Source organism: Peromyscus eremicus, chromosome 5 (genome assembly GCF_949786415.1).
Source record: "Peromyscus eremicus chromosome 5, PerEre_H2_v1, whole genome shotgun sequence".
NCBI classification, from domain to species: domain Eukaryota; kingdom Metazoa; phylum Chordata; class Mammalia; order Rodentia; family Cricetidae; genus Peromyscus; species Peromyscus eremicus.
In genome coordinates, this window is record NC_081420.1 from 26658974 (window position 1) to 26677005 (window position 18032).

At 43.1% G+C, this 18032-nt stretch overlaps 1 protein-coding gene across 1 annotated transcript in view; it reads left to right on the forward strand.

The window, feature by feature from the left end:
• F13a1 (coagulation factor XIII A chain) overlaps positions 1 to 18032 on the forward strand; it is a 166804-nt gene that overhangs the window by 413 nt on the left and 148359 nt on the right. The window contains exons 2-3 of the mRNA XM_059262307.1: positions 1525 to 1671; positions 11435 to 11623. Coding sequence (XP_059118290.1) covers positions 1542 to 1671; positions 11435 to 11623 — 319 coding nt within the window. The 5' untranslated portion in view covers positions 1525 to 1541. The remainder of the gene's footprint in view (positions 1 to 1524; positions 1672 to 11434; positions 11624 to 18032) is intronic.

Below are 18032 nucleotides of genomic sequence, written 5' to 3' on the forward strand. Positions count from 1 at the left end.
GGTTAGAGGGGAAGCCCTCTGGGAATACCCACCTGGCTAGAAGACAGCAGGCCTGGGTGCTCTGACCTTGTTGCTCCTTCCCGCATCTCAACACAGGGGCTGTACTCAAGTTCCTTCCCCTTCGCTGCATCTACCAAGAAGGACAGCTCCCCCTCCCAGACTCACCCATTGGCCCGCACTTCCTCTCTTGACCAGCACCTGGAATGTTCCAGTTCTTTGTTGTACGTGCTCTCTCCCAGAAGGCTGCTTGGCTGCCCAGCACTGCTCCCCACACCCTGCTGCTGGCTTCTAGTGATCGATCAGTATGTCTTTGCTATTTGGCAAGACCCCAGAAGATTGAGTTTTCTTGTCTTCTCTGTCGTTGAAACCTTTTTCTTTAAACACCTCCCCTGCTTCAACTCACCAGAGATTATTTGTAAATCCCCAAAGGCATATTTATAGGTCCGCACTCCTATCTCATTCTTCTAAGAGCCCTGTCTCCTCCTAAGACCAGATATCTTACCAAGTGGCCTGTGCTCAGTCTTGCTTCTACTGCTCCACTCCCTTCGACAAGAGTCGAGTCAAGTTGGTTCTCTAATGGCAATGCTTCATCTTGCAAGGGTGTGTCTGGTTTTTGCACACAGCCAGGTTGCCAGGAGTCACTGCATGGTGAGCCAGGTAAAGAGAGTTCAGAAACAAAGTCCGCCTTCATTTTGGCCATCTGGTCAACAAGTCCTTATTGGGACCTGAAGGTAAGGTGTGTAGTGTTTAGACTGGCTGGTCGCCTGCACAGACTCTGAGGGAAGAGGAAGCAGGCCAGACCGAGTCATAGCACAGCCTACTTACACCAACTGGACATAGTCATGGCCTCCATTCCACACACCCAAACAGCATTATGTGTGACTCTCGTCAGGCACATCACTAAACTCTCAGGAAAGAGAAGCTGTTTTGGTTTCTGGTATGCCTACCTAAGTGCATAAATGCTAAGTGCCTACTAAGTGCATAAGTGCTAAGATCACAGCCCAGCTCATAAGAAGTCCTCAGTAAATAGTGACCAAATTAAGTGGCTGGTTTACTTATTTGTTTATGTAGTTATTATGTAATTAAATGACAGCTCTAATAGACCATCCTAATCTGGACATGTTTTCATGAGTCTAATCCTCACAGTGACTTAGGTTTGGTGAATCTCCATGAAATGAGTAGGTGTATGTACCTACAAATACATAGGCTTTGTGGGGTTAGGGAGAGGAAAGTTCTGCTCTCTGAAATCTTTAAAGATTTTCTTTGCTTCAAGCAAACACTCTTTCTCCTGCTTTCTATAAGTTTTGACAAACAGGAAGTCTCCCTGAGGTCCTCAGGGAACACACCCCATCACTAGGCTCATCTTTTTTGCCACCTCCAGGCTTTCATTTGGGTGGGACTTCCAATGCATTTCTTGGGCCCTGCTGTGCACGGGTGCACCTCTGTGTCTACTTTAGAATCCTGGCTACAAGCGGTGTTCATCTCACATCCCTCTCCCATGGACTCTCTTCTCCCTTTCCCAAGATCCAGTGAAGCTGAGAATGTCAGATACTCCAGCAACCACCTTTGGGGGCAGGAGAGCAGTTCCCCCCAACAACTCCAATGCAGCAGAAGCTGACCTCCCGACTGAGGAGCTGCAGGCCATGATACCCAGGGGCGTCAACCTGCAAGGTAGGAGGAGCACACCCCCGTGTCCAATAGAGCTGGGTCCCTTTCCCATGAGGGATGGGTGTGAGAACCTCCTCCACTAAGATCTACAAATGGCACCCTCACAGTCTCTGGTGTTCAAGAAAGGGTCCCCAAACTCAAGCTGTAAAAACACCAGAGATCCTGAATGACCGTCCTAATTTTAGCATTTACTGATCTTGTCACATAGGGAAATGACTTCCTCTTTCTACTTCTCAGCCATTCCTTTTCACAAAACATGCTGGATTCGCCGAGGCCTCTTCCACCCCTAATGTTCCACACTTTGGAGAATGTTCTCGAGCTAGAAGATTCCACTTCTAAAATATTGTGTCTGTGTCCGATTGTCTGGCTTGCAGCTCCTTCCTTCTCCCGCCTCCATCCATGGCTGTGAATCTCATAGCTGGTGAGAGGTGCCGTATTCTGACAGTAATAGAGATGGAAGCCCTCTGTTGTCTCCTGAGCAGCCAGGAAAGGAGGTGAGGCAAGCTGCTTCTTGCCTCTGCCTCATCCTGAGGGACCTGCTCTGGGTGGAGCAGCCACCAGCTGACCTCCTCTCAGCCCTGTCAGCTGTGACAGGGCCCAGGTGCCAGCATTGGCTTGGTGATACAGAAGCCATTCCCTTGCGGAATGAGCAGGGACAATCAGACTCTTGTCCCCGAATGGCATCTAGCTGGCAGTACATTGTGGAGTATCATTTAGGCACCAAAACCTAGTTATGCTCTTGTGGGCTCTTGGTGCTGAGTTTCATGGGGGATAAACGTCTACTTGCTGAGGTAGATACCGACAGTCACATGGTAACTTGTAGTGCCCAGGAACTAACTCTCCCAGCTAAGTGCCACATTCTAAACCCTGACGTTAAAGCCACAGAACTGGTATGTACAACCAACCAGCCTCAGCTTCCTTTGTTCCACATTAGAAAACAGGCTTAAAGCAGCCAGTTGACATTCTTTACGTCTTTGCTGCCCAGGCTAGAAGTCCTTTTACGTTCTTTATAAGAATGCAAATAAAATTGGAAGGCTTGCAGACATCAAGCTATCCCGTGGGTCACCTTGGGATATTCAGTTTTTCTTGTAAAATTCCCCTCTGGCAGAGAAGATACTGTGCTCTGGGAAGGAGTACATTGGCTCAAGAAGAAGTCAGCCATAGGCAAAGAAAGAGGAGGGGGCTCAGACACCCACACTAGGAGTAAAGAGGACACGTGGATCGCCACACATGTGATAAAGGGCACAAAGAATCCCTGGTCCTGGAGACAGAAAACCCAGGTGGCCATTGCAGAACCAATCTAAGTCCCCAAGACTTAATTTTCCCCAAATAGAAGCCATGCCTATTGTGCAGGTGTTCCTAAGGACTGGATGGATATTGCCCAGGACGACCTCTAGACCACCGCACATGACAAGTGATGGTCAGTTAGTTGGAGTGTGCACATAATCCTTCCCTATCAAGAGCAGGACATCACTGATGGAGAACCTAAGGAAATTGTAAATCTAAGTCAAATGTTGCCAAAGACACATAAAAATCACCAGAGCACCTGAATGGTCAGTTGATTTTTTTTTTCTCATACCTGAGATAATTGGTTTTCTGTAAATCTACCTTTGGAAGCAGAGATGGGAAATAATTCACCTATTTTGAAAAGGCAGTCTTTATTTACTTTGCAGTCACGTGCCCACAGCTCACATAAGTTGTTCCCATGCAGCCCTCACACAGGAAAATGAGGGGCCAGTGACCAGAGGATGCTCTGAATGGATGAAAACAGCCAGTCACAAATTGAATGACTCAGCATTCCTAATCACTGTAACTCATTAATAGCATCGTTCAGTTTTCAAAAGTATGTGTTTTTCACTGCATTGGTGAGGATGTGGCCTCTGAACCAAGAATCACAGCTGGGTAGTTTCAAGAGAGCTGGACAGGGGGAAAAATCAGCAGACATACTGTCCGAACCAGGATATTATTCTGCAGAGTTCGAATTTCTTTCTGTCTAAAAAGCATTGAGTGGGTTTGGCACTAAATATATTAAGCCTCCCCACCTCCACCCCAATCCAAATCACCTTAGTAAAGGTACTCATGAATGCCAGAGAATTCAGTAAGGCTTTTCCCTGGTTCAGGCAGTCTTCTTGCAGTTCACCCAGTGGCCACTAGTGGACCCCAGGAGCACTTACATCTCCACTTCTCAGGATGCTTCTGACTTCAGGATCACAGAGTCCTATATCCAATTCTCTATCCCCACTACTAGTTCTCAATGGTAACTGTTTCATTTTCAAAGCTGCCCTTGTAAAACTAGCTGAGCAAATCAGAGAAGCAAGGAGAGGGAAAAAAGAAAATGTCAGGCTTTTCGTTTTAATTAGCCCCATGTCCGTGAATACTGACAGTTACTGGGAAGTATTCATGGATATCCAGTATATCCAGAATGTGACTGATGCATATGTATAATAGACTTTAACCATGGCTGGAAATAGTTGACTAAGAATTGTTTTATGAGAGTGAAGCATGCCATATTCCCAACCCCTTGAAAGGCTGAGATAAGAGGCCAGCCTGGGCAATATAGCAATGACCCTTCTTAAAATATTATTTTAGTAAGGTATAAAAATCTACATCAGACTGTATAAACTTATGTAAACTTCTATACATTCTATAGTGTTTAAGAAAAACAGAGATATTTGAGATTATAATTGAACATCAGAGGTAGGACCAAGCTGTAGTCATGCCTGATGTCATGGCATACTTTTAGAGATCCTTAGCACCCCCCATGTGTCCCATAACAGGAAAATTACCATGAATATCTGCTCATATTACTTAGATTGACATCTAGTGTGTGTGTGTGTGTGTGTGTGTGTGTGTGTGTGTGTGTGTGTACACTGTGGATGTACATGGAAGCTAGAGACTGATGTTGGCTATCTTCTTTGATTACTTTACCTTGTTTATTGGGGCTAGGTCTCTCACTTGGACCTAGTTCATCAGTTTGGCTAGTCTAGCCAGCCAACTTGCTCTAGCGATCCTCTGCTTCCACCTCTAGAATCCAAACTCTGGTCCTCACCCTTGTGTGGCAAGTGTCTTTACCAGCTGAGCTGTCTTTGTAGCCTCGTGGGCATCAGTTTCTAAAAGATTGTTCTCTACGTTCAGTTGGTGTTTCTGTAAACATCTCTCCACAGCCTTCCAGGTTTCAAGTTATGTGTGGCTAGAAATGTAATGAATGCTACATAAGACTATTTCATCCTCTTCTGCTGTGGGACTCTTATGAACAGAGTGGCCATTTGTAGCAGTTATTAGAATATCTACATGGCAGGTCTATTGTATTGGAGTCAAACAAGGAAGCAAGGCTGGCCTGATGACCATTCAAATGAAGGCAGACACAGCAGTTTTTAGAATAGTGGGGTCTAAGTGTTTTTCTGACAATTTCTTCTACCGTTCTTTGTCAGAACTAAACCAATCTCTCAACCAGTTAGTAATCAACTTCTCTTTGGTGCCAAGGAGGCACTTATGACTTAGGATTATTAAAAGAATGAGAGAGGCATTCAATATGTGATGAATAAATGAAATGTTGAGTGAAGTTCATCACTCACCCAGTTCATGAAATTTATATTTGTTGTCATTTACATGTCAGGAGCTGTTTCAGAGTCTATCTGGGAAAAAGGAGAGGAAGTCAGTCTCTGACCTCAAGTGGCTTTCATTCTAAAAAAAAAAAAAAGGCAAATATCACTTCAATTCAGTCTAATAAACACTGTAATTGAGATTTAGGTAAACTACAGTAAAACAATAGATAGAGAGGTCTTGTGGCATAGTGGAGTAGGGAAGAGGATGAGGAAGAGTTCCGGATAACAAAGACATCTCAGCTGGGTCTTGTAAGATGACAAAGAATGTTTTAGACATGCTAGGCACAGCAGTAGGGACTACTAACCCTAGCACTTGGGAGAAGGATAGTAGAAGGATAAGCAATTCAAGATCATCCTCAGGTACATGACGAGTTCAAGGCTAGTCTCCGTGAATAGGAGACTCTCGACTCTCTCTCTCTCTCTCTCTCTCTCTCTCTCTCTCTCTCTCTCTCTCTCTCTCGTGTGTGTGTGTGTGTGTGTGTGTGTGTGTGTGTGAATAAAATTTAAAAAAAAACAAAAGGAATAAAAACAAGGGCCAAGCCAAGTGTGGTAGTGCAAGCTTGTAACCCGAGTGCATTGAAGGCTGGGATCTTGAGTTTCTGATCAGTCTGTACTACATACACATGATGTAGATCACATGGGACGACTTCCTGGATAGGAAAGCTTCCTAGTACCCTTGTAATTAATTAGGCATCATGCACACTCCTCTAACCCCAGGTCTTGCAGTGAGAGGAGACAGGAGGATGGCTGAGTTTGTCTGTTTCCAACCTAACTGAGAAAACTCAAACCTCAAGCTCAAGGAGAGACCCTGCCTTAAAGAAACACACATGAAATGATTTAGTAAGTCTCTTTTAAAAGATGAAGATAGAGAGGATAAAGAATACAAAGAAAATCATTTTCAAACAGACAGGTAGCATATACTTAGTGGTGAGAATTAGCTACAGGACAAAGAAAAGGTAAGCTTCAAAAACTTGACAGGGGTTACACTACAATGAGCATTAAAGACCCTGCTTGCCTTCCATCCTGCTGAACCCAAGGGCCTTGCTGTGGATTCTCAATAGCAGATGTATGGTTTATAAGAATAATTCTCGTAGTGAAGAGAAAGGAGAGAAGGAGGTATTTCAGGCTGGAGGAGAGGTAGACCAAAAGACATTTAGCCCCTGGAGAAGGTGTGGGTCTCATTTCTCTTGTTCTAGGGTTTCTGAAGCATTTTAGGTTATCGGACATTTTCATAGCAACAGTTTAAATAATGGCGGCTGAAGAAAAAATGTCTTTAATTGTTCTAATTATACTTTCTCCTCCTGAGTCACCAAAAGATGGGTGAGAAAAAGCCTTCCTGTGGCTCTTCCCACCATAAACAGACCTACTTCCTCATGCATAGCATGAATGCCTATAGCTTAGTAATAATGTTACCAAAGACTTCAGGGAGAACTCAGCTCACCAGGGAATTCCTAGAATATGAACCTAAACATTTAACTTATTTCAAGATTCCATCTGTGACAGGTATAATCATTCTCAGAAGAATATTTTTGCAACCCAGGGAGAAGATAATCCACTTTTTTTCATATTAGGGAGAGAGTAGGAGGACAGGGAGGCAGCTGACACTTGGGGAGAGACATTCTTCCTTTCTTTAACAGCCCATTTTCTGATGTGTTTGGAATTAGACTAAATTGTGTTAGGTAGACTTTTTGAAAGCTGTCACTTTGAAAGGGCAAGCTGCCAAGTTCCTAGCCATAACATAACTTAAAAAAAAAGAGAGAGAGAGAGAAGTGGCTTCCCAGTGTGCTGTTCTATTTTGCTAGGAGCTGAGCGTGGACAGAGAGATGTGAATTCATTTCCTGTTTGTGGTGAATGAGGCCTGAACAATGATGAAGCTCTTTCTATCTAAGTTATGTCTTGTTAGGCAAATAAACAAAGCACAGTCCATCCACCAGCTTAACAGATGTTTTCTGTGCACCACATGCTTGGGGAGGGGGGCACTGGTAGGCAAATGGGCACTAGAATGCCTTCTGTTATTTTTATACTTGTGCTCATGTTTCATGGTAACAGACTGCAGAGTCCTTGCTATGACCGAGTACTATAAGAACCAGTTGCTTGCTTTGTGTGTGGTCAGCCATGATCAACCAGAGAAATGTTATCCATTTGGTGGCACTGGAGACCTCACCTGGGCCCCCACCACTACCTCTCAGCACTGTGATTTGGATGTAGTTTGTCTCTTTCCATGCATCTTACACATTTGTCTGGCATCTTGAACATGTCGGGCATCTCTAAAGCTTTGCTTTAGATCTTTTACCTATCAGAGTGGCTTTTAATCTTCCACACCTCAGCTAAGTTTAATTTTTGTGTCCCTTTTTCCAAGTTTCACTTTCTAAATGAAATGTTTTCTTAGTCAGATTGTTTTAAAATGGAATCTTAAGAGATTAGATGGGAATTTTTTATTTAGCTTTGCCCTGGTTTCTCCTCACCTAGAATGCAATGTTTTCCTGTGAATTTCCCCCTTCTTTTCCAAAGGCACTGACTTATTAGGGTGATATGAAATAAAAATAAATAAATAAAAGATACTTGAAACAGGTTCTTTGAAGATTCCATGCTTAAAGCAATAAACTACATAAATAAACACATCTTTCCAGAACCATTTTCCTCTCTGCCTGATGTACTCTTCCCCAGCTGTCCTGGTCAACATTAACTATCAACTTTACAGAGTCCAGAATCGCCTGAAAACAGAGTCTCAAATTGAGTATTTGTCTTTATCAGTTGATCTTCAGGTATGTCTATAAGGCAGTAAGGGGGCAATTGCCTAATCGATACTTGTAATCATGCCTTGGGTGACAACACAAATTAACACACTATGGAAATCTGACTGTAGTGAATAGTTAATATACTGAATGCACACTGAAGATCCAAAATGATTGTAAGAGTGTGGAACAATGAACCAATTCTACAAGTAGAAATGTAATATGAATCCATGAAAGGCCTTAAAAATGGAGCCACAAAGAAAAAAACAGTTGCATAAATAAATATAGCTAAATAACTACACAGGTGAGAGATCTGTGGGTGTCTGGGGTAAATTGCAATCCACTATTGATAGAAATGACATCAGAATGTGTTTTAAGGATTTTGCTTCAGCAGATGCTTAATGGAAGAAATTAGTGTCCAATGATGCCTGAGCTGAAGAAACCAAAATATACTTTTTATTTCGTAAGATTTATTAACAGTCTCATTGTAGTTTATTAGAAAAACTACAGCCAGAATAATGTATTTTAGTCAAGGGAAAACTTTTCATGAGAGAAATTGAAAAAATGGAATCCATTATGAAACAGAGGATTTGTAAAATTCTGGAAATGACTACTTAAAGAAGGGGTAAAAGGTTGAGGTGGTTTTACTCAGAGGGTGTCTCAGAGTGGTCTTTAAACTCCAGAGTACCAGATGGATGGAGACTTGCTCTGGGTATGCATGGAAGTCAGAATCAGGATGTGTGGTCAGAAAATCCACAGGGAAGCAGGCAACAGCCATCATGAGAACAGGAGAGTCATGTAAAAGTAGACTGTATGTCCCTTGAGGTAGTGAGTCTCCTGTTCAAAGACCAAAATCTATGCATAAAGATGGCTCATCCATACCTAGAACATCTACCTAATGGTCCAGAAGGTGCCTTTGCCTCTGAGATTCAGTGAAGTTGTGATATTGGGGCATTCCTTCTACTCCTGTTCATGAATGGAGTACCGATGGACCATTTTGAGATTTTGGGTTGATAATGAGGATGATGATTAAGACACTATGTTAAGAAAGAGGACTTGTGTGTGTGTGTGTGTGTGTGTGTGTGTGTGTGTGTGTGTGTGTGTGTGTGAGAGAGAGAGAGAGAGAGAGAGAGAGACAGAGAGAGAGAGAGAGACAGAGACAGAGAGAGACAGAGACAGAGAGAGAGAGAGAGAGAGAGAGAGAGAGAGAGAGAGAGAGAGAGAGAGAGAGAGAACAGAGAGAAAAACAGAGACAGAAGGATAGACAGAGAGAGGGTTGTATATGTGTTTATGTGTGTGCTCACATATGTACATACATACTGGTGCATGTGTATATGTGCATGTGGAGGCCAAAGGTCAACATCCAGCATCCTTTTGAATCATTAACCACCTTATTTTTTGAGACAGGGTCTCTCACTGAACCTGGAGCTAGACTGCCTAACCAGCAAGCCTCGGGGCTCTGCCTGTGTCCGCCCCTCCAGCCCTGCAATTATAAATGCTTGCGGCTATCACCTGGCTTTTGATAGGAACTGGCAATCTGAACTCAGGTCCTCATGCTGGTACTTCACCCACTGAGTCGTCTCCGCAGACACCATACTAAAGGCATAACCTTCAACAGTTGTGTATACCCAGCTCATTCTTAGGTTGCTATAACATTGGAACTGTGGCTTTAATGAAGCTATGGAAGTCAGGAGAAAAGGCAACGTGGAGAAGAGGCTCCAAAGTCATACATCTGTGGCTTCCAGTTTAAAAGAAAAAGTGCTCTTCAGGGGCCTGTGTATGCAAACAAGTCTTCAAGATGAGGCAAAAACAAAACAATGTCTTGCTTTTTGCCTACCTGACAGCACAGTTAAGAGGTTCCCATGAAGTGTTCCACCACCTGGAGTGGCTCCATCAGAGTTCATGACCTACTGTAGGTTGATGGTCCCACTCTGTGCCAGGTACAGTACCAGACCCACCCACTATAACTTAATCTTCATAAATATTCTCCAGGTAGCAATCCTTATATGAAAAGGGAGAAAACTCAAGTTTGGAAGGAAAATGGTCATATACAAGGCATTCTGAGACTCAAATTTCAAACTCAGTTTTACCCAAACTTTGACTTTATCTAGAGTGTTTCAGAAGCTGCCAAACTTCAGAGTTTGAGGGAAACTCACTGTGCCCAACTTCTTGCTTTTTCTCTACAAGGGAAAAATGGAGCCTATGGGGATTGGGAGTCCTATCTAGAATTTTTGTGTAAAGCAAAAGGGTTTGGGGGATGTTGCAAGGAGATGCCTCCACATAAACTCAAGCTCAGCAATTGTGCTTTCTGAATGCAGTGTGTCTCTAGCCATAAGAGCAAAGCATGCATCAAGTAGCGAGGCAGCTTGGAAAAGTGAGGCCAGGCTACCTGACTCAACATCCCCTATGTGGAACTCCAAACATGTATACAGAAACCAACACCCTCACTCAGTCTCCCAAACTCCACTGCAGACCTTCCTGTCTACAATGTGTTGATCATGTGTGTAAGAGAATGAAGACAGGCAAGAGGGGAGCGGCCTTTCTCTAGGGTTAGCATGCGTCAGACTCTCAGTAAGTTCCTTTCACCCATGCAGACTCATGTCACCATCATATGTGGAAGCCTCTGGGTGATGTTGTAACCTAACATAGGAGTCTGTGAAACACGTACATGTGTGCAATATATGCAAAACTACATGTAGCAAACATGTAGCTGACATGTGTACTCCTGACTCCCAAAGACAAAATAACTGGACATTTTGGTATCAAAAAGGTAGCAGTCTGACACCTAGATGGCTCACTTAGGAGCCAAGAAAGTGTGAGTGTGATTCTGCCTATGCCAGTGGACATGGTCACATGTTGTCACACAGGAAAGCTGCCTTTCTTTCTAGAGCACTGCCCCCTCCCCTTCCCTGCCTTTGAGGAATCAGATCTACTTTTAGAATTACAGTCGGAGGACATCTGACCCTTCCTGGGGTAGGAGGAGAAGTTTGGATTAATGGCTAGCTTTGTGCCTTTGAAACTTTGTCAGATTTGATCCCTCCTTTTTGAAAGATGGGGCAATTGAAGTGGCAATGTCACACAGGGAGGCATAGTCATGATGGGAAGGACCTGACTTAACAAAACCCAGCATGAGATGGGAGGCTTGAACTCTGACCCTCGCTTGCTTCTCTGTGTCTAGATCTATCAACTAGGCACCTATCTCTCCCAAAGTATCATGTGCTCTGAAACGAGCTCACAGGTAGGGAGAGGTTTAAAAAAACACCTGTCTTTCCAAACAAGAGGCTGGTTCTCAAATCCGCTGCCCCCTCCCTTCTCCTGCAGTTTCATTCAGCCAACTTTCTTCTAGAAAAATAACCTGGATTATTGAGTGTGCGTTTAGGTCAAACATCTTTAATGATTTCCTTATTTTGCTTCCTGCATGGACAGATTACCTGAATGTCACAGCTGTTCACCTGTTCAAAGAGAGATGGGACAGCAACAAGGTTGATCACCACACGGACAAATATGACAACAACAAGTTGATTGTCCGTAGAGGGCAGTCTTTCTATGTCCAGATTGACTTCAATCGTCCATACGACCCCAAGCATGATCTCTTCAGAGTGGAATATGTCATTGGTGAGTGCTACCTGCCCTAACCGTGATACCAGGGGTCACAAAGCAGAGAGAGGTGGACGCTGGTAATGATTATACTCCTTCCTAGTCCTGTATTTAAGACTGGTTGGAGGAGGGGTCAAATTGGCCAAGCACCAATAATTTGGAATCTAGCATATAAGCGTGTTTAGTGTAAAAAATATTTAATCATTCTGTTTTTCTCAAATGTTTTTGGCATCCTGTAGTTGTGACTTAACTTTACAGTGATTTAATTGGTTTTACATGCTGGGAACATTTGCAGACTTCAGCGTCGAATCTCCACATTTGAGACCCCAAAGTTAGATAGGCCAGAAGCCAGTCACCAGTGGTCCATGAAAAAAGGATAGTCCAGTGAAACTCGCTGACCACTATGTACTTTCTCTTGAAGACTGACAGTATACATTAGGTTCTAGAAAGTACCATTTAGCTTTATTTGCTCCATTGATTCCCAAATTAATTTGGTCTTGCTTCTTTTACAAAGTCAGTAATATTTGACATATTTAAGTAAACATTCTCTGGGCATTTATGAATATTAAATAAACACAGGCACAGAAAATCAAAGGTGGCTCAAATTAAGGAAATATGTCCACATAATCACTCACAGGAGCTGAAGAAAAAGCCCAGCAATCCTGGCTTCTTTTCCCATTGCACGAAAGACTATTTATCCTCTAAACAGCAGCTTAAGTGAGAAAGAGTCTAAAACTTCCATTATAATCAGAAAAAAAGACAGAAATGCCTGCTCTCGCCATTTGTTTATTAAACAATCAAAGGAAAGCATTGCTGTATATATGGTTTGCAAAAAGAAATAATGCTAGAAGGATATCTGCTATAAAGAACGGGGAATAAGAGCTCAAAGTATATATTTTGGATGGTGTTATGAGTGTATATTTAGAAAACATAACAAAGTCAAAGGAGGCAAGGCACAGTATTAAAACTTCTTAAGATACCTAGACAGAGATAAATACTTAAAAACCACGCCCTTTACCACCCCAGCAGTAAACACTTAGAACTAAGAAGTGCTTCCTATATAATGGTAATCATGATTTTGGAAGATCAAACTAAACCTCAAAAATAAAAGATACAAATTTATATATGTGATATAAATTCCACAAGAGATCAATGAAAAGCCAAACATATTCTTAAATGGGAAGTTTCGATATGTTTCTGATAGTCTTCCAAGATGTTGGTCAAAAGTTACAACATCCCAGTTAGGCTGAAGGATGAGTTTTGTGTCCAACTGTGTAACATGGTGACCACAGCTCATGGTAATGTGTAACAAGCTTTGGTACAAAGAGATGTTTTGTTTTGATTTGGTGTTTTCAGACAGGTTCTAACTATGTAGTCTTATTATAGTTTGTTTTGGGATGCTCTTGGGATCAACACCTGTGAAGAAATACAGGATTCAGGGCTGGGCAGAGGGAAGAGTTAAGTACCAAAGCAACAGAGGCCTCAGTGGACCCCAAGGTGTGCTATGTAGCTGGACTAGGTTCTTCAGAGTGGTCCCATTGCAAGGAAGGGGGTGAGCCCTTTGCCCCTGTGCATGAGCTGGTCCTCTGTTCTTGGTTGCCCTTGGGGAAGGGCTGTAATCTTAACATAGTTGGTTTCCTGTGTTGGCCAGCAAAGCTCTACGAGTGGGTCAGCGGTGGAGAGCTGTTAGCCACTGTCAGCCTTAGCTGACACAGAGAGGTCTGGGCCGCATACTGCAGTATCCACTACCATGAGTACCAAGGTCTTTAAAAAGACAAACAAAAAAAAGAAACTATTGGTTTTATTTCTTCAGTATAAAGGGAGAAAACAAACACAGAGCTCATCTTACTTTTAAGATAAAAACCTATATATAGTCAAACTAACATGTATTTTAAATCTTGCTTAGCCTCTTTATATGTTTAGCATTAAGTGTTGTTCCCTTGTGGCCTTTCTGGGAATTACTACATTCATGTATTTTCTATTCTAAATTTGTCATCAATGTTCTACTATTTAATAGTTGAGAACTCACCCACACTTAAAGGAGATAATGAAGGGACCAGGGATGAGGGATTTGTCTCCTGTCCTTTCTCTATATACTGCCACTCAAAACGTTACAGGGCCATTGTGGCAATGGTGTAAGACTGGGATAGCCTGGGCTTCCTCTAGCCCTGGCCAGTTTTCTTCTGGAAGAGAAGAGTATCTTCTGTTAGAAGGCTGAGGGGCTGGTTACAAGGCTTCACATGATGAAGGGAATAAGTGACCCCTACAAGCTGCCCTCTTCACAATTAAATGCATGCTTGAATTATTTTACAAAATGACAAGGGCTGGAGAGATGCCTCAGAGTGCTGCTCCTGTAGAGGACTTGGGTTCAATTACAACTCCTATGTCAGTTGACTCACCTGTAATTCCAGAACTGGGGAATCCAACCCCCTCCTCTGGCCTCGCCACACACCTGCACCGACATGCACAGACACACAAGTGCACATAACTAAAACTAAAACAAATCTTCAAAAACCAGAAGGTTGAGCACAATTCAAATATATCAGCAATCTTAGTTGAAGTATCCATTTTAAATAACAAATTACACACACACACACACACACACACACACACACACACACACAAATATTCCTGCTGATTTGCTTCCAGTCCACACCCAGTACTTTTTGTTGTTGTTTCTTTTGCTTCCCTGGAACTCTGTCTCTAGAAAGATGAGCCAGGACAGGTTAACACTGTAGAATGTCCTTTGTTGCTGTCCTTGGAACCTCACTCATGGGTCTTAGCAATTCTTATAAAGGAAACACATTTCATTGGGGTGGCTTACATTTTCAGAAGTTTAGTTCATTAGCATCATGGTGCAACATGGTGGTGTTCAGGCAGATATGGTGATAGAGAAGAAATGGAGAGTCCTACATCTTGACTCTCAGACAACAAGAAGTGGTCTGAATTAGGCACAGCTTGAGCATAAGAGACCTCAGAGCCTGCCCCCACAGTGACACACTTCTTCCAACAAGGCCATGCCTGCTTCAACAAGGCCACACCTCCTAATAGTGCCACTCCCTATGAGCTTATGGGGGCCAATTACATTCAAATTACCACACCTCTCTTCCTCCTTTCTTCTTGCCTTATTTAAATACATATTTACTATTTAAGTGATTCCTTTCAGAGTATTTAAGCAAGGTGGTCCCAGATGAACCTATGTGTACTGGGTTTTCCAAGGAACTGGTGTCCTGGAAAGTCCTGGGGAGAGTCAGGGCATTTACTCTGGCAGGATTTTGCAAGCTTTTGTTTGACAACTATATTCATTAGATGTGGGCAGACACAGCCAGCTGGAGCATTAGGTGGGAAGTGTTAATGAATTTGAAGAGGTGGGTGTGGCTTTTTCTCTCTCACTCCACCTCAGCCTGCAGCAATGATAAATCATGAAAGCTGGAACCGAGCGTTAATTGTGGCTTTGCTAACCTGTGGCTGCAGCTAGGACTGGAGAGCAGCTGGTGGTGTTAATTTGCTGTTACTTTAGCACACTCCCAATTCTTCATATCTAGTTAAAACAGAAAAAAAAATCATCCTTTAAAAAAAATCACTACTATTATTAACACATATGAATTGTACAAGCTAATGGGTTCTGTTGTGACATTGCCACACATGTATATACCGTGCTATATTCGCTCTTCTGCTGTCTCTTGTTGTCCCCTTCACTGCTTCCCAGTAGTCACTCCTCTACTTTTGTTATGCCCAGATCACAGGGACCCCAAAAAGACCACCACAGAGACCGAATCCCATGTGTAAAAGCAAAGAGCCTTTATTATCTTCAAGCTCCGGGGCTCAGTCTCTCTATCTGCTGCAGTGGTGAGAGCAGAGAGCCCCGAGCCCAGGCAGGGTAGAGGTTTTTGTCATAGCAGAGGTTGGAGTGAGGGTATTTCCAGGGTTCAGGACCCTGATTGGCTGACTATTGTCTAGGTGTATCTGTAAAACAAAAGCAGGTGTGTGCTAGACTCAGGGACATCTGGCCACCTTATCTAGTGGTTGGAATGTTTGGGATGTCAGGTACTTCCCCATCCCTGGGTGGATCCCTGAGTGGTGTCAGCTTATGGCTTTTCCTGGATCTGAATGTTGCCTGCCAGTAAACCTGTCACAGAAGCTGTGTCTAGGCCCCTAAGCCTATCATGGCAGCTGTGTGGTCAAGCTGTTTTGGGGTCCCTCCATACTTTCAAGCCATTTCTCTTTTCTCCTTTTCAATTATGGCAGACAAAAATGACACTAATCTTTCTGTGTGTGGCTTATTTTTAATACGGTGTCCTTTAGCTTCATGGATTTTCTTGCATGTTTCCTGATTCCAGGTCTCTTTAGAACTAAATAATACTTCACTATGTTTATATATCATATTTTCTTTATCCAGTCTTCTGGGACAGGCACCTTGGTCTAATTTCATATCTTGGTTGTAGTAAATAGTGCCACAGTACACACAGATATGCAAATTTCCCTATGGTACACTGACTTAGATTCCTTCAGGTGTGTTCCCAGGAGTGGGATAGCCAGATCAGAAACCTCGTTTTAATTTTTTGTAGAGCCTGCATGCACTTTCTATGGGGGCTGTCTTAATTTGTACCCACCCATAGCCACCCATGGCTATGCATTCCTTTCCCATCTCCTTTCTGTCCAGTATTTGCTGGTTGTTTTTCCTTCATTTTGTTTTGGTGATAACTATTTGGGCTTGAGATGAGAAAGTTGTTCCAAGAAAAGACTTCTTAGTTGCCTTCCTCAGCCGTTTCCTGAAATAGGAGGGCTATGTGGCCCTCTGGAGGAATGCTCTGATCCATGAACAACTTCCTCCTTCCTGGGTTCAATCACACTATCCCCAGAGGCTTGAGGCAAGGACTTCAGAGCCTCTCCTGGCCTTTTCCTCAGTCTCACAATGGCCCCCACAGCCCCATCCTTCGTACTTCCAGTTATAGCAGAAAAAAGAGGAGGAGGATACTAGTGAGCCTCTTATCAGAAAAACAAACAAACAAACAAGCATTTCCCAGAAGCTTCCAGGAAAGCATGCATGCCTTGCTTGCTCCTTTCTGGGTGATAGAATCTGTGAACCCTTCATCTTCCCCTGGTTGTATTAGTCACTCTTAGACTGCTGTGACCCAAATACCCAAGAAGACAACTTAAAGGAGGAAAATTGTATTCTGTCCATGATTCGGAGATGTTGGTCAGACCCTTTGTCTCTGCTGTCTTTGAGCCCATGATGGAACAGAATGTGCAGAGGAGGTTGGTAGTTCAACTCACCTATTGTAGACAGCAAGCAGAGAGACAAGGGACTAAGGACCTGGTATAAATTCTGAAAGTAGACCTCTATTGTTCTACTCCCTCCAACTAGGACCCACCTCCTCATCTTTCCAGAACTTCTCAAAATAATGCCACCACCTAGAGAGCAAGTGACCAATATATGAGCCTATGGGTGTTATGCCCAGATCATGACCCCCAGAGAGACCACCAAAGACGAGCATGCCAGAATGCAAAAGCAAGGTTTAATTCTGGATATCCAAAAGCAATACAAGCCTAGGCAGGGACTTTATCCAATACATCCAATGCAGTGGAGGTTGGAGGAAGTGCCCGCTTGTCTGCAAGCTCAGTTTTTAAAGGGAAAAATCACAAAGTTACATCATTTAGGGGTGCTAGTATGGGTACAATTCTGATTGGCTCGCTTTTAGGGACTTCTAGAAATTACTTCTAAGTGAGTGGTTGCCCGCCACCATTTCTCATTGGCTGCCCTCAGGTGGGGGCATATCTGTGGTCAGTTACCCTGGAAACCAGGGAGAGGGCATTCCATAGTCCGGCAGGCATTACCTTGTGACTATCTTGTGACTCTGTACTTTTACACTTCCTGGTTTCTGGAATCTGAACTGACTGGTTTTAGTAACTCATGGCCTATACCTAAAGGAGATATCTCAGTCCTTAGTTTTAGGGTGAAAGCATTTTGGTCTTATTTCTAAGATGGCTCATTTTGTTCTCACAATGAGGACATTGTAGGTTCAAGCTATAACACCAGGTGTCTCCAGAGGAGGTGGTATGGGGACACTAAGAATGTTTGTAATGTAGGCTAGATTCCTGTCCATTTTTGTCAACCTGTGTGCACATACATGACAGTATCACTAAGGTAAGTCATTTGTTATTACAGCTATCAAGTGCCCAGGCATTTCCAGGCCTAGGTCATGTGCATATATTCTATATATCTTTAGCCTTACAATGCATCAAAATATTGTCACCAACACGTCAGTGTTTCCATTTCTCTCATTTGTTGAGTAGCATTTATTAAAAGTCAACAGAGTATCAGGGTGTGGGATGAGAATGACACAGAGAAGTCTCACTCATGATGGTTTGCTCTGGCACATGCTGTGTGGTTGTGGAACACCAAGACTGGAGGAGAGATGCTCAG